We start from the raw sequence: 17,420 nt of genomic DNA, 5'->3' as shown, positions 1-17,420 counted from the left end.
AATGTTCTGGAGATAAGGGCAGTGTATCTAGCCCTAAAGGCGTTCCATCGGTGGCTGGAGGGCAGGCAGATCCGCGTACAGTCGGACAACGCCACGGCGGTCGCGTACATCAACCACTAGGGCGGCACTCGCAGTCGTCAAGCCTTCCAAGAAGTCCGGCGGATTCTGCTGTGGGCGGAGGCCACAGCCTCCACCATCTCCGCGGTTCACATCCCGGGCGTAGAAAACTGGGAAGCAGACTTTCTCAGTCGCCAGGGCATGGACGCGGGGGAATGGTCTCTCCACCCGGACGTGTTTCAAGAGATCTGTTGCCGCTGGGGAACGCCGGACGTCGATCTCATGGCGTCTCGGCACAACAACAAAGTCCCGGCATTCATGGCACGGTCTCAGGATCACAGAGCTCTGGCGGCGGACGCCTTAGTTCAGGATTGGTCGCAGTTTCGACTGCCTTATGTATTCCCTCCTCTGGCAATGCTGCCCAGAGTGTTGCGCAAGATCAGGTCCGACTGCCGCCGCGCCATCCTCGCTCCAGATTGGCCGCGGCGGTCGTGGTACCCGGATCTGTGGCATCTCACGGTGGGTCAACTGTGGGCGCTCCCAGATTGACCAGACTTGCTGTCTCAAGGGCCATTTTTCCATCTGAATTCTGCGGCCCTCAACCTGACTGTGTGGCCATTGAGTCCTGGCTCCTAGCGTCCTCAGGGTTATCTCAAGATGTCATTGCCACTATGAGACAGGCCAGGAAACCAACGTCAGCCAAGATCTATCACAGAGCTTGGAAGATCTTAGCATGGTGCTCTGATAAGGGGTTTACCCCCTGGCCGTTTGCCTTACCCACGTTTCTTTCCTTTCTTCAATCCGGATTGGACAAGGGTTTGTCTCTCGGCTCTCTCAAGGGACAAGTATCGGCGCTTTCCGTGTTTTTTCAAAAGCGTCTAGCCAGGCTTCCGCAGGTTTGCACGTTCCTGCAGGGAGTTTGCCACATAGTCCCACCTTACAAGCGTCCGCTGGAACCCTGGGATCTCAACACGGTTCTACGGGCTCTTCAAAAACCACCTTTTGAGCCGCTGCGGGATGTCTCTCTATCACGTCTTTCGCAGAAGGTGGCATTTCTAGTGGCGGTTACGTCACTCCGAAGAGTGTCAGAGCTTGCAGCGCTGTCATGCAAAGCCCCTTTCCTGGTATTTCACCAGGATAAGGTGGTTCTGCGTCCGGTCCCGGACTTTCTCCCTAAGGTGGTATCCCCTTTTCATCTCAATCAGGATATCTCCTTACCTTCATTTTGCCCTCATCCAATTCACCAATGTGAAAAGGATTTGCATTTGTTAGATCTAGTGAGAGCTCTCCGGATCTACGTGTCTCGCACGGCGCCACTGCGCCGTTCTGATGCGCTTTTTGTCCTTGTCGCTGGCCAGCGTAAGGGGTCGCAGGCTTCCAAGTCAACCTTGGCTCGGTGGATCAAGGAACCGATTTTTGAAGCCTACCGTTCTTCTGGGCTTCCGACTCCTTCAGGGCTGAAAGCCCATTCTACCAGAGCCGTGGGTGCATCCTGGGCATTGCGGCACCAGGCTACGGCTCAGCAGGTTTGTCAGGCGGCTACCTGGTCTAGTCTGCACACTTTCACGAAACACTATCAGGTGCATGCCTATGCTTCGGCAGATGCCAGCCTAGGTAGGCGAGTCCTTCAGGCGGCGGTTGCCCACCTGTAAGAGGGGGCCGTTTTTTCGGCTCTTTTTATCGAGGTATTCTTTTACCCACCCAGGGACTGCTTTTCGACGTCCCAATTGTCTGGGTCTCCCAATGGAGCGACAAAGAAGAAGGGAATTTTGTTTACTTACCGTAAATTCCTTTTCTTCTAGCACCCTATTGGGAGACCCAGCACCCGCCCCTGTTCCCTTCGGGCTGTTTGTTCTTTTGTGTACACATGTTGTTCATGTTGAATTGTTCTTTTGGTTCATGGTTTCAGTTCTCCGAACATCCTTCAGATTGAATTTACCTTAGACCAATTTATAAGTTTCCTCCTTCCTGCTTTGGCACCAAAACTGATGGGCCCGTGATGCACGGGAGGGTGTATAGGCAGAGGGGAGGGGTTACACTTTTTAAAGTGTAATACTTTGTGTGGCCTCCGGAGGCAGAAGCTATACACCCAATTGTCTGGGTCTCCCAATAGGAGCTAGAAGAAAAGGAATTTACGGTAAGTAAACAAAATTCCCTTCTTCATGTAGATATGCTGCGGCATCAGAGAGGAGCCCCTAGTACCCTCTCCGTATAGGTGGTTACCATCCGTTCATCTGAATGGCCCCCATATAATACACAGCACACTGCTGTGAAATTGACAAGCTGCAACTTCAGCTGTATGCTATGAAAACACCCCCTTTAAATTATTTCTACCAGATATTAATATTTCATCTTGATGTTATGTTTTGTTTTTTAATATTTCATCTAGATGTTTTTTATATATATATATATATATATATATATATATATATATATATATATATATATATATATATATATATATATATATATATATATATATATATATATATATATATATATATATATATTTATTTATTTTTTTTTTCCCCTTAAAGACTGAAATTCTAGATGAGGACAAACGTCTCGTGAGTGCCGTAGATTATTACTTCATACAGGAAGATGGGAGCAGGTTCAAGGTAAACATCAGAGCCTCTCTACATACAATTAAGCACCTTGACCTTTTGTGAAATGGTAACCTGAGCAGAAGACAGTCAGTTACGATAAGTGATGTATTTCAGAGACAGAAACTCTCTTAAGGTCATTTTTCTATTCTATGAATGACTATTGTTTGTAAGGGAAAGAGAGACGTGTACGTCATATATTATATGGTGTGAACCTGCACATGAGTATATCAACTACATCACATATTCCATAAGATCTGCTCCAAGGGTCTGGTCATTCATTATGTGAGTTTGGTGCATACGTAAAGTATATTGACTTGGAGGTTGTCCACTACTTTAACATTGATGGCCTGTCCTTAGGATAGGTCTTCAGTGTCTGATTGGCTGGGATCCAACACCCGGCACCCCCACCGATCAGCTGTTCTTGGTGCCGGCGGTGTCAGCAAGCAGCTGGAAATGCCCCTTTTTGATAGTGGTCACGGCTGGGCACTGCACATCCACAACCTATTGATTTGAATGGGAGGCAAATGTACAGTGCCACTGCCGCTATCGGTCGACTGGGCAGCTCCGGAACAGAGCGTTTCTGGCCGCCTGTTGCTGCCGACACCGAGAACAGCTGATCAGTGGTGGTGTGAGGTGTCAGACCCCAACTGATCAAACATTGATGACCTATCCAATGTAAAAGTGGTGGTCAACCTCTTTTAAATACATATTTTCAGTGTGTGACCTTCCCCTATTGAGTCCATGACAACATCTTCACCATTTTGCTTTTCTGCAGGTTGCGCTACCATATAAGCCGTATTTTTATGTGGCCACAAAAAAGGTAACTCGTGTTTCCCGTCTGTTTTTGTTTTTCTGCCATGTCGTCAGTCTGACTTTAATTTGATATTTTATCAGGGATGTGAGAGGGAAGTCTCCTCTTTTCTTTCCAAAAAGTTCCAAGGAAAGCTAGCAAAACTGGATACCCTACCCAAGGAAGACTTGGATTTGGTAAGTAATCAGAAAGCTTAGTATTGTCAACTTTACCCTCACATTGGCACAGATTCGGGAGCACTATTAACTCTTCACTGTTCCTAAGCAAACCTAAAATAAAGGATCATGGTGTATAATGTAGATGGTTACATTTGGGATACATTTACTTTTCCCATTTTTATTAATGGTATCCAGTAATGCCTTTTTCTTTGTCGCTCCATTGGGAGACCCAGACAATTGGGTGTATAGCTATGCCTCCGGAGGCCACACAAAGTATTACACTAAAAGTGTAAAGCCCCTCCCCTTCTGCCTATACACCCTCCGTGCTCCCACGGCCTCCTCAGTTTTCATGCTTTGTGCGAAGGAGGCAGACATGCACGCATAGCTCCACAGCTTAGTCAGCAGCAGCTGCTGACTATGTCGGATTGAAGAAAAGAGGGCCCATAACAGGGCCCCCAGCATGCTCCCTTCTCACCCCACTCTTGTCGGCGGTGTTGTTAAGGTTGAGGTATCCATTGCGGGTACGGAGGCTGGAGCCCACATGCTGTTTTCCTTCCCCATCCCCTTTAGGGCTCTGGGTGAAGTGGGATCCTAATCGGTCTCCAGGCACTGAGACCGTGCTCCATCCACAGCTCCTGGGGACTCTGCTGGATAAGGAGCCGAGTATCGTCAGGGACAAGGCCCTGCTACTTTAAGGTACTCTGTGTCCCCGTGGGGACCGCGCACAGAAACACTCCAGCATTGCTGGGTGTGTTAGTGCGCCGGGTACCGCAGCGCTGACCGCGCTTGTGCCATCACACACTGCAGCGTGCTGGGTGTGTTAGTTTATGGGGACTACCGCGCTGACCGCCGCTGCCATTTTTACACTGCGGCGCGGCTGGGACTGTTAGTGCGCCGGGGACTACCGCGCCGACCGGGCTTATACGCCGGCCGCGCTTATAACTTTAGTCCCCGGCTTTTGCGGCCTAGTCTCACTTTTTTCCCGCCCCCAGGCCTGCCAGTCAGGGGAAGGGCGGGACGCTGTACGAGAAGTCAGCACTGAGGGCTGGAACATGCTTTGCATACTCCACCCCCCTCACTGTGCACAGTGATGCACCAGAATCCCGCACTTTCTAGGGCACGCCCACGGCCCCCTCCTCTCCTCAGGACGCCGGCAGCCATTCCTGTCAGCTCTTCTGACGCTGGAGAGGGGAGACAAGCTCGGGGAGACCCAGGCAGGGATTCTGGTGACCACACAACCGCTTTGAGCGGGCGGTAAGCAGCACCTGAGGTGCTGGCCCCACTTGTGCAGAAGTGTACTTATAGATTATATGATTATAGGCTATACTTTACACTGTATGGTGCACGGTTGATTTTTGGCTATATACCCTCCTGGATTGCTCAGGGGAGACAACAGCATGGCGTCCACAAGAAGCAAGGGTGCCAAAGCACAGGCTTACTATGCTGCCTGCGCCGCATGTACGGCTATACTACCGGCAGGTTCCACTGACCCTCATTGTGTGCAATGCTCGGCTCCTGTAGCACTTACTCAGCCGGAGCCTCTAAGGGTGGCCCAGGAGGAACCACCTGCTAACACTGTCCAGGTGACAGGGACGGAGTTTGCAGTTTTTACTGAAAGACTTTCTGAGACTATGGCTAAGATACTAGAAGCTTTGCAGTCCAGACCGGTATCTCAGACCATGGGCACTGTGGAATCATTGCTCCCGGGGTGTCTCATAGATCCCAGGGTGAGGTCTCTGACACGGACCGCAGCCCCAGACCGCCTAAGCGAGCTCGCTGGGAAATTCCCTCGACATCATCACATTGTTCAGGGTCTCAGCGGGAGGACTCTCTGTATGATGAAGCGGAGGTAGCTGATCAGGATTCTGATTCTGAGGCCGCTCTCAATCTTGATACTCCGGATGGGGACGCCATAGTGAATGATCTTATCGCGTCCATCAATCAAATGTTGGATATTTCTCCCTCAGCTCCTCCAGTAGAGGAGTCAGCTTCTCAGCAGGAGAAATTCCGTTTCAGGTTTCCCAAGCGCACAACGAGTATGTTTCTGGACCACTCTGACTTCAGAGAGGCAGTCCAGAAACACCGAGCTTGTCCAGATAAGCGTTTTTCCAAGCGCCTTAAGGATACACGTTATCCCTTCCCCCCTGACGTGGTCAAGGGCTGGACTCAGTGTCCCAAGGTGGATCCTCCAATCTCCAGACTGGCGGCTAGATCCATAGTTGCAGTTGAAGATGGGGCTTCACTTAAGGATGCCACTGACAGACAGATGGAGCTCTGGTTGAAATCCATCTATGAAGCTATCGGCGCGTCTTTTGCTCCAGCATTCGCAGCCGTATGGGCACTCCAAGCTATCTCAGCGGGTCAAGCGCAAATTGACGCACTCACACGTACGTCTGCGCCGCAAGTGGCGTCCATAACCTCTCAAACGTCGGCATTTGCGTCCTACGCTATTAATGCTGTCCTGGACTCTGCGAGCCGTACGGCGGTTGCAGCCGACAATTCGGTGGCAATACGCAGGGCCTTGTGGCTACGGGAATGGAAGGCAGATTCGGCTTCCAAAAAGTGCTTAACCGGTTTGCCATTTTCTGGCGACCGTTTGTTTGGTGAGAGATTGGATGAAATCATCAAACAATCCAAGGGAAAGGAAACATCCTTACCCCAGGCCAAACCAAACATACCCCAACAGAGGAGGGGACAGTCGAGGTTTCGGTCCTTTCGGGGTGCGGGCAGGTCCCAATTCTCCTCGTCCAAAAGGCCTCAGAAGGATCAGAGGAACTCCGATTCATGGCGGTCTAAGTCACGCCCTAAAAAGACCGCCGGAGGTGCCGCTACCAAGGCGGCTTCCTCATGACTTACGGCCTCCTCACACCGCATCCTCGGTCGGTGGCAGGCTCTCCCGCTTTTGCGACACCTGGCTGCCACAGGTAAAAGACCGTTGGGTGAGAGACATTCTGTCTCACGGTTACAGGATAGAGTTCAGCTCTCGTCCTCCGACTCGATTCTTCAGAACATCTCCGCCTCCCGAGCGAGCCGCTGCTCTTCTGCAGGCGGTGGGCACTCTGAAGGCAGAAGGAGTGGTGGTCCCGGTTCCTCTTCAGCAACAGGGTCACGGTTTTTACTCCAACCTGTTTGTGGTTCCAAAGAAGGACGGGTCTTTCCGTCCTGTCCTGGACCTAAAACTGCTCAACAAACACGTAAAGACCAGGCGGTTCCGGATGGAATCCCTCCGCTCCGTCATCGCCTCAATGTCCCAAGGAGATTTCCTTGCATCGATCGATATCAAAGATGCTTATCTCCACGTACCGATTTGCTCCAGAGCATCAGCGCTTCCTGCGCTTCGCCATCGGAGACGAACACCTTCAGTTCGCGGCACTGCCGTTCGGCCTGGCGACAGCCCCACGCGTTTTCACCAAGGTCATGGCTACAGTAGTTGCGGTCCTCCACTCTCAGGGTCACTCGGTGATCCCTTACTTAGACGATCTGCTGGTCAAGGCACCCTCTCAAGAGGCATGCCAACACAGCCTCAACGCTACTCTGGAGACTCTCCAGAGTTTCGGGTGGATCATCAATTTTCCAAAGTCAAATCTGACACCGGTCCAATCGCTGACATATCTTGGCATGGAGTTTCATACCCTCTCAGCGATGGTGATGCTTCCGCTGAACAAACAGCGGTCACTGCAGACAGGGTTGCAATCTCTCCTTCAAGGTCAGTCACACCCCTTGAGGCGCCTCATGCACTTCCTGGGGAAGATGGTGGCAGCAATGGAGGCAGTCCCTTTCGCGCAGTTTCACCTGCGTCCTCTTCAATGGGACATCATACGCAAATGGGACAGGAAGCCGACGTCTCTCGACAGGAACGTCTCCCTCTCTCAGGCAACCAAAGCTTCCCTTCGGTGGTGGCTTCTTCCCACTTCTTTATCGAAGGGGAAATCCTTCCTACCCCCATCCTGGGAGGTGGTCACGAAGGACGCGAGTCTGTCAGGGTGGGGAGCAGTCTTTCTCCACCACAGGGCTCAGGGTACGTGGACTCAGCAAGAGTCCTCACTTCAGATCAATGTTCTGGAGATCAGGGCAGTGTATCTTGCCCTAAAAGCGTTCCAGCAGTGGCTGGAAGGCAAGCAGATCCGAATTCAGTCGGACAACTCCACAGCGGTGGCTTACATCAACCACCAAGGCGGAACACGCAGTCGGCAAGCCTTCCAGGAAGTCCGGCGGATTTTGATGTGGGTGGAAGCCACGGCCTCCACCATCTCCGCAGTTCACATCCCGGGCGTGGAAAACTGGGAAGCAGACATTCTCAGTCGCCAGGGCATGGACGCAGGGGAATGGTCCCTTCACCCGGACGTGTTTCAGGAGATCTGTTGCCGCTGGGGGATGCCGGACGTCGACCTAATGGCGTCCCGGCACAACAACAAGGTCACGGCATTCATGGCACGATCTCACGATCACAGAGCTCTGGCGGCAGACGCCTTAGTTCAGGATTGGTCGCAGTTTCAACTCCCTTATGTGTTTCCTCCTCTGGCACTGTTGCCCAGAGTGTTACGCAAGATCAGGGCCGACTGCCGCCGCGCCATCCTCGTCGCTCCAGACTGGCCGAGGAGGTCGTGGTACCCGGATCTGTGGCATCTCACGGTCGGCCAACCGTGGGCACTACCAGACCGACCAGACTTGCTGTCTCAAGGGCCGTTTTTCCATCTGAATTCTGCGGCCCTCAACCTGACTGTGTGGCCATTGAGTCCTGGATCTTAGGGGCACTTTGCACACTGCGACATCGGAGGTGCGATGTCGGTGGGGTCAAATTGAAAATGACGCACTTCCGGCATCGCATGCGACATCGCAGTGTGTAAAGGCTGGATGATACGATTAACGAGCGCAAAAGCGTCGTAATCGTATCATCGGTGCAGCGTCGGCGTAATCCATGATTACGCTGACGCGACGGTCCGATGTTGTTCCTCGCTCCTGCGGCAGCACACATCGCTGGGTGTGAAGTCGCAGGAGCGAGGAACGTCTCCTACCGGCCTCACTGCGGCTTCCGTAGGATATGCGGAAGGAAGGAGGTGGGCAGGATGTTTACATCCTGCTCATCTCCGCCCCTCCGCTCTGATTGGCCGCCTGCCGTGTGACGTCGCAGTGACGCCGCACGACCCGCCCCCTTAACAAGGAGGCGGGTCGCCGGCCACAGGGACGTCGCACGGCAGGTGAGTGTGTGTGTGAAGCTGGCGTAGCGATAACTTTCGCTACGCCAGCTATCACCACATATCGCTGCTGCGACGGGGGCGGGCACTATCGCACTCGGCATCGCAGCATCGGGCTGCGATGTCGTAGTGTGCAAAGCCCGCCTTAGCGTCTTCGGGATTATCTCAAGAGGTCATTGCCACTATGAGACAGGCTAGGAAACCAACGTCCGCCAAGATCTACCACAGGACGTGGAAAATATTCCTGTCGTGGTGCTCTGCTCAGGGTTTTTCTCCCTGGCCATTTGCCTTGCCCACTTTTCTGTCCTTTCTTCAATCCGGATTGGAAAAGGGTTTGTCGCTCGGCTCCCTTAAGGGACAAGTCTCTGCGCTCTCTGTGTTTTTTCAGAAGCGCCTGACCAGACTTCCACAGGTACGCACGTTCCTGCAGGGGGTTTGTCACATCGTCCCTCCTTACAAGCGTCCGTTAGAACCCTGGGATCTGAACAGGGTGCTGATGGTTCTTCAGAAACCACCGTTCGAGCCAATGAGGGATATTTCTCTCGCACGCCTTTCGCAGAAAGTGGTTTTCCTAGTAGCAGTCACTTCACTTCGGAGAGTGTCTGAGCTAGCAGCATTGTCATGCAAAGCCCCTTTCCTGGTGTTTCACCAGGACAAGGTGGTTCTGCGTCCGGTTCCGGAATTTCTCCCTAAGGTGGTATCCCCCTTTCATCTCAATCAGGATATCTCCTTACCCTCTTTTTGTCCTCATCCAGTTCACCAATGTGAAAAGGATTTGCACTTGTTAGATCTGGTGAGAGCACTCAGATTCTACATTTCTCGTACGGCGCCCCTGCGCCGCTCGGATGCACTCTTTGTCCTTGTCGCTGGCCAGCGTAAAGGGACACAAGCTTCCAAATCAACCCTGGCTCGGTGGATCAAGGAACCAATTCTCGAAGCTTATCGTTCCTCGGGGCTTCCGGTTCCCTCAGGGCTGAAGGCCCATTCTACCAGGGCCGTGGGAGCGTCCTGGGCCTTGCGGCACCAGGCTACGGCTCAGCAGGTGTGTCAGGCAGCTACCTGGTCGAGCCTGCACACTTTCACGAAACACTATCAGGTGCATACCTATGCTTCGGCAGATGCCAGCCTAGGTAGGCGAGTCCTTCAGGCGGCGGTTGCCCACCTGTAGGACGGAGCCGTTACGGCTCTATTATGAGGTATTATTTACCCACCCAGGGACTGCTTTTGGACGTCCCAATTGTCTGGGTCTCCCAATGGAGCGACAAAGAAGAAGGGAATTTTGTTTACTTACCGTAAATTCCTTTTCTTCTAGCTCCAATTGGGAGACCCAGCACCCGCCCCTGTTTTTTTGTGTACACATGTTGTTCATGTTGAATGGTTTCAGTTCTCCGATATTCCCTCGGATTGAATTTACATTAAACCAGTTTATAATTTTTTCCTCCTTCTTGCTTTTGCACCAAAACTGAGGAGCCCGTGGGAGCACGGGGGGTGTATAGGCAGAAGGGGAGGGGCTTTACACTTTTAGTGTAATACTTTGTGTGGCCTCCGGAGGCATAGCTATACACCCAATTGTTTGGGTCTCCCAATTGGAGCTAGAAGAAAAGGAATTTACGGTAAGTAAACAAAATTCCTTTCTTTCTTTTAAAATAATCTATTTTTACATGTTTTCTGCATTTTTAGAGATGAGCTCTATTAAATTACGCTTCGAGTAACCTTCATTTTAATTTTATAAAGCAATAGTACATAAGAAAACAAGAAACGTTGACTGTGTTGACAAAGGAATCTGCTTCTGTCTCCTCTTAGATTGAACTTTAGGTCTCCAGTCTTTGGTAAAATCTGTATTCAGCAACTATATCTGTAGCTGAGATAGGAGATGACAGTTGATTCTCATAAGATTCTATGAGGAAGGGGAGCTATAGGCAGATACAGACCTTCTGCTTCGGTGGCACTGACTTGTACATTTAGAGGTGAGCGGTGCTGATGACGTTAGAACCCGACACACCCGCTGAGATGTGTTCATGGTCGCCAGGTGTTGTGCTATTCATTAGAGTAGGACAGGTATATGATGCCTACTGATCATGTAGGGTCCTAACGAGCGAGCATGCTCTGCATTGCTCGCAACTCAATCGAGCATTGGGGTGCTCGGGTACACGCTAAGCTCGGCTGAGTACCGCATATTTCGACCATGAAATAAAAACCACAACGCGCAGGCTCTCATCACAGCATGATGGGAACAGGCAACTCAGGGAAAGCCAGTCGCAGTCTCTGAATGGCTCTCCTGGGGAATAAAACAACATTCTCTGACGTAGTGTGACAATAAAAAATAACAAAATCCACCCCCCAGGAAATGCTCTGTTTATCGCCGGCTGTATGTGGGCTGAGACCTGAACAGGCCACTCGGTGACTTTCCATAGTGCTCGTCACTTGCGTCAAGCTCATCCAAGCGTCTCACCAGCTCGAATCGAGTAACGAGCACTAGAGAATTTTAGTGCTCGCCCCTCACTAGTAATGACATTGGCCCTGCTAGTCTTCGATCTTGAAATTATCTGCATTAGATAATGCTTTTGAAGTACTATTCTAGGGTTGATCTATTTTAGGCTTTTATTTCCCTCAGAGGTGGCTGCTTTTCAGCTCTGAGTAAGGCACAACAGTGATCAGCTAAACACCATCGCATCTTGGCTCTAAATGGCGCTTCTCATTTGTTTTAGTCCTTCTAAGCCCATTTTCACATACTCAGTATTTGGTCAGTATTAGGGATGGGCGAACCCGAACTGTAAAGTTCGGGGTTCGTACCGAACACATCGTGTTTGTGCACACGACCCCGAACACGATCTTTCTGGGATGTTCATGTTACAGTTCGGGTCCAGGGGCTGTAAAGAAAAAAAAGCACTTTATTAAAAAAACATTCTGATCATACTTAAGGGTCCCGTGATGCGTCCTGCAGACTCTGTCTCCTACCGCTTCTGCATTCGTCCAATCATTGCTGTGACCCCCGGTAATCTAAAAGGACCTACCGTGACGTCATACCCATGTGACCATTCACATGTGAATGTTGTATTACCTCATTGGCTACTGACTGGTCATGTGAGTATGAAGTCATCAAAGGTTTGGAGCACGCCACGCCGAGCAGTCAGGTTTGATGGGTAAGTGACTTGGGCTTTTTTTTCGCTTCCTGCATATTGCCCGTTGTTGGGCTGGAGACTGTGGTGCATTATTTATAGCATCACCTAGTTTATGTTATCTGAGGTCTTCCCTTATATGGGTCCCCTGTTTAACCCTCCATGGTGTGTTCCGAATTGCTGACAATTGAATGGGTTTGCCTCTCTGAATATTGCTTGCTTGATAAAAGGATAGCATTAACTACTTGATGTCTTTTTGACTTTTCTGTGCAACCCTCTATATTACTTTCTTATATATATTATCCTCTTTGTCGGCACTCCTAATCACAGCATTTGTATGGGTTTTGTCAGGTCTATTATTATTATTCTCTCCCCCTATTTATCTATTTAGGCCTTGTGAGATAAGTAAAATTGCTCCGCTGTCCCATTCCCTGACTGCCTGGTGTGATTGGTATCGTTTTTTTCCGGTTTTACCTGATCTTTATTGTATTGTTAGTACGGAATTTAACTTTTTCCTCTTATGACTGTAAATTTCCATTAATAAAGATTTTTTGTGGTTATTATAAGAGGTGTTCTACTTTTTGTGATTATTTGGCCATGCTTTGGCCTCACTAGTTGACTTCCTTTTTTCTCTGGTTGGTATATTGTGCATTATGGAGTCTAGTGATCTTGGATGAATTAATCATGATAGGTTCTAATGTCCCACTCTGTATCTTATTTAGACTGGTCATGTGAGTATGAAGTCATCAAAGGTCCTGGTGCGCCGTGATGCGAGTGTCATCGCATCACGGCGCACAATCTCCCGACAGCAGCGGGTCAGCTGCATGTATTTCCATGCAGTTGAGTCGCTCCTGTCCTGAGAGTGGGCTGATGCAATTCAAGACGCAAGTGCAATTATCCCCTCATTGTCAGCCTGCTACATCGCTCTGTCCAGAGCGATGTAGCAGAGATGACATGGCTCTCTGTGGTTCTCACTGTGTATAGACTGTGTCTGTGCAGTGATGAAGCAGAGTTGACATTGCTGTCCCAGTGAATTACGTCGGACTAAGGATTTTTTTATAATAAAGATGGAGTCTCTAAATGTTTGTTTATTTCTAATAAAAAAAAATTTCTGTGTTGTGTTCTTTATGGTTTCCTAGAAATTCATGGTAGCCATGTTTAATTTGGTGTGACACCATGAATTTCGGGTTAAGTACCATCTGAGAATACAAAGCTGGTATTAACCCCTTTATTACCCAGCAAGCCACCGCCATCACGGCCACTGGACGAGCCGAGTAAAGCGCCTGGAAATGGCGCTAAGAAACAATGCGCCATTTCCAGGGGCGGTTGGGGGCTGCCAAAAATCCCAGCCCCCAGCTGCCTGGATTTACCTGACTGGCACTCAAAATATGGCAGGAGCACACACACTTTTTTTTTTTTTATTTTTATTTTTTTAAATAAAAAAAAATTAATTGGCTTCCCTGTATTTTGATTGCCAACCAAGGTAAATCAGGCAGATGGGGGTGGTAGCACCTAGCCATCTGCTTTATCTGCACTGAGAATCAACTATACCGCGGAGCGCTACGTGTTTTGTTTTTTTTTTTTATTTATTTATTTATTTTTACTGTACTTAAAAAAAAAAAAAAAAATATATATGCGTGGGCTCCCTCTGCATTTTCTATTGCTAGCTAAGGGTAATCCAAGCACCTACTGGCTGATAACACCCACTGCTTGGTGTTACCTTCACTGGCAAAGGAAAATCCAGAGAAGCCTTTTTTATTTTTTTTTTGCCAACACCCCCCCCCCCACCCCCCGCCCAAAAAAGACTTGGGCTTCGCCATATTTGTGTATGCTAGTCGGGTACAGCAGGCAGGTACGTGCTGCCCCCATCCTCCAGCTGTCTATTTGTACTTGGCTTGGTACCAAAAATATAGGGAAGCCATTTTTTTATGAATTTCATGACATAATTTAAAAAAAAAAAACGACGTGGGCTTCGCCTAATTTTTCTGTCCAGCCAGGTACAGATAGGCAGCTGGGATTGGAATCCGTAGCGCAGTGTGGCACAAGCTTTCTGGCCACCCCGCTGCGAATTGCAGTCCGCAGCCGCCCCAGAAAATGGCACTTTCATAGAGGCGCCATCTTGTGGCACTGTATCCAACTCTTCCAGCGGGCCTGGTGGCATGCTGGGTAATAAGGGGTTAATACCAGCTTTGTTTTACCAGCTAGTATTAAGCCAGAGATTCTTAATGTCAGGCCAAGTTTGACCCAGCTATTAAGAATCTCCAATAAAGGGTTAAAAAAAACCACATCACACAGAGAAAAAATACTTTATTAGAAATAAATACACAGACACATTTAGGGACTCCATCTTTATTACTCCCTCTCACCCCTCCACGATCCTGGTTTTCTGTCTTCTTCAACAGATGCAGTTCTGCCATATCAGACAGCACAGGGAGGAAAAACGTGGCTGCTCCCTGTGCTGTGCAATCGAGCAGAGTCTGCGGCGGGTTGGTAAGCGGCAGGGTGGATTGATTTAAATCACGCCGATTTAAATCATGATTTAAATCACGATTTAAATCAAAAGATTTTTTTCTATTTAAATCGGATCGATTTAAATCATGATTTTAATCATGATTTAAATCACTGATTTAAATCAAAAGGTTTTTTTTTAATATAAATCACGATTAAAATGAGAAGTGAGAGCAGTGTGCATGTGCGCCCATAGTTACACGGACGAAACTAGGGGCAACGATCTAACGCCAGGGTGAGGGGGGGACCCCAAAGTAAGTAAAAATCTTTTTTGTTTTACTATATGGCAATAGGTAGGTGTTTAAAAGCAGCATGTCTTAATTGTATAAACTATTAATAGCCTCCACATTTTGTTCATACTGCCCCTTTAATTCCACACTTCTAGCTTGGTTTCAGTTTTGGTTTAGTTTCTTTTTCCCTGCATTCAGTTGACATGCCCAAACTTGTTGGATAGTCAGCAGTACTTGGCTCAGGCTGTAGTAACATCAGCAGTGCTTGGCTCAGGCTGTAGTAACAATCAAACTTCATAAGTGATCTGTGTGAGCCATGGCAGCAGGTCATAAGAGAGACCCTATTTGGGTTCATTTTGTTGAGATGCCAGCAGCAGATCTTGGAAAGAAAGGTGCAAGAGCAAAGTGCAAATACTGTCAAAAGGATATCCAAGGACTTGTTTGCCGTTTGAAATCACATTATGAAAACTGCAACCAGAAGGGAAATGAAGATGTTGATAGTGATACAACTAATGTCAATGAACCCCCACAGCTTCTTATGCACCAGGAGCCTAGTACTAGTGGTAAGTCTGGCAATTAATTTACAACCTATTTTTTTAACAGACATTTTACTGGGATGGTTAAAGTCTATGAAAAGAAAAATTTCTAGCACTGGTAGTTCTGGAGTATAGAATTTAAATTTATGTTAAGGCAATATTTCACAGAAAATTAACGCTAAAGGACATGTGCACCTTTATTTTTTTAAGGTGCACATGTCCCCCCCCCCCGCAGCGCTCTTACCTCCGATCCCCGCAGCGCTGAGATCCGTGGCTTCGTTTTGACAGTCTGCCTCCCGTCCTCCGGTTGCGGCCTACTCGCAGTGATCCAGCGGCATGACGTCAGCGGGCCGCACGCTCCTCGCGGACGGGCAGAACGAAGCCACGGATCCCCGCAGCGCTGACATCGGAGGTAAGAGAGCTGCGGGGGGAGGACGTGCACACTGTGACTGGCTGCACCTTAAAAAATAAAGGTGCACATGTCCTTTAAGTAAAAATAAAGTGTGTATACGCTTATTTTTTTTTATTGTAGGCTGCAATTCACTTTTGAAGTCTGCCAAATTGACCATTTTAAAAAAAAAAAAAATTTTTAAAACTTTTGTGACATAATTTTTTTCAGTTGCTGAGGCTCTGATATTAGTTACCAGTATTACAGCAACCTCACCGGAAAACTTGAGTAGCATAACTTTTGAGACAGCCCTTATAGGATGAGGACCATTACATTGTTCAAAAAGTTTGTTTCAATATTTTCGTTATATTTCTTTGTCGCTCTATTGGGAGACCCAGACAATTGGGTGTATAGCTACTGCCTCCGGAGGCCACACAAAGTATTACACTTAAAAGTGTAAGGCCCCTCCCCTACTGCCTATACACCCCCCGTGGGATCACGGGTTCCTCAGTTTTCATGCTTTGTGCGAAGGAGGCACACATGCACGCATAGCTCCACTGTTTAGTCAGCAGCAGCTGCTGACTTTGTCGGATGGAAGAAAAGAGGGCCCATACTAGGGCCCCCAGCATGCTCCCTTCTCACCCCACTTTTGTCGGAGGTGTTTGTTAAGGTTGAGGTACCCATTGCGGGTACGGAGGCTGGAGCCCACATGCTGCTTTCCTTCCCCATCCCCTTAGGGCTCTGGGTGAAGTGGGATCCTATCGGTCTCCAGGCACAGGAGACCGTGCTCCGTCCACAGCCCTGGGGATCTGCTGGACATGGAGCTGAGTATCGTCAGGGACAGGGCCCTGCTACATTAAGGTACTCTGTGTCCCCGTACAAATCGCGCACACACACACCAGCGTTGCTGGGTGTGTTAGTGCGCCGGGGGCAGCAGCGCGGCGCGCTTGTGCTATACTCACTGCAGCTTGCTGAGTGAGTTTATGTGTTCGGAACTACCGCGCCGGCCGCTGATGGCGGTTTTTACAGCAGCGCTGCGGCGCGGCTGGGACTTGTGGTGCGCCGGGGACTTCCGCGCTGGCCGCGCTTATATGGCGGCCGCGCTTATAAATCGAGTCCCCGGCTTTTGCGGCCTAGTTCCGTTTCGTTCCCGCCCCCAGGCCTGCCAGTCAGGGGAAGGGCGGGACGCTGTGCTGAACTTCAGCGCCGAGGGCTGGAGTCTGCTTAGCATACTCCAACCCCCCTCTCTGGGCACAGTGGGACGCCAGTTTCCCGCACTTTGTCTGGGGCACGCCCACGGCCCGCCCCTCTTCACAGGACGCTGGCAGCCATTCCTGTTTGCAGTCTGACTGGAGAGGGGAGACAAGCTCTGGGAGACCCAGACACGGGATTCTGGCGACCACACACCCGCTGGCAGCGGGCGGTAAGCGGCACCTCGGGTGCTGAAACCACTTGTGCCGAAGTGTTCATTTGTATATGCTTGTATTCTATACATTGCACTGTACGGTCGCTATTCTTGGCTATATACCCTCCTAGATTGCTAGACAACATGTCGTCCGCAAAAAGCAAGGGGGCCAAGACACAGGCTTTCTATGCTACCTGTACCGCATGTGCGGCTGTTCTACCGGCTGGTGCCACTGACCCCCATTGTGTGCAATGTTCGGCCCCTGTGGCACTTACTCAGCCGGGGCCTCTGCTAGAGGTGGCCCAAGGAGAACCTCCTGTGAACACTGTCCAGGTGACGGGGACAGAGTTTGCAGTTTTTGCTGATAGATTGTCTGTGACTATGACTAAAATCCTTGAAACTTTGCA

General features: G+C 49.6%; 1 protein-coding gene across 1 annotated transcript in view; it reads left to right on the top strand.

Moving 5' to 3' along the window:
* The window catches only part of POLE (DNA polymerase epsilon, catalytic subunit), a 239,812-nt gene that overhangs the window by 10,818 nt on the left and 211,574 nt on the right, over positions 1–17,420 (top strand). Inside the window, exons 3-5 of the mRNA XM_075319950.1 lie at positions 2,595–2,675; positions 3,439–3,483; positions 3,558–3,650. Of these exons, the coding sequence (XP_075176065.1) occupies positions 2,595–2,675; positions 3,439–3,483; positions 3,558–3,650 (219 nt within the window). The remainder of the gene's footprint in view (positions 1–2,594; positions 2,676–3,438; positions 3,484–3,557; positions 3,651–17,420) is intronic.

This window comes from Anomaloglossus baeobatrachus, chromosome 1 (genome assembly GCF_048569485.1).
Source record: "Anomaloglossus baeobatrachus isolate aAnoBae1 chromosome 1, aAnoBae1.hap1, whole genome shotgun sequence".
Lineage (NCBI taxonomy): Eukaryota > Metazoa > Chordata > Amphibia > Anura > Aromobatidae > Anomaloglossus > Anomaloglossus baeobatrachus.
This window is presented reverse-complemented; position numbering and strand designations above follow the sequence as displayed.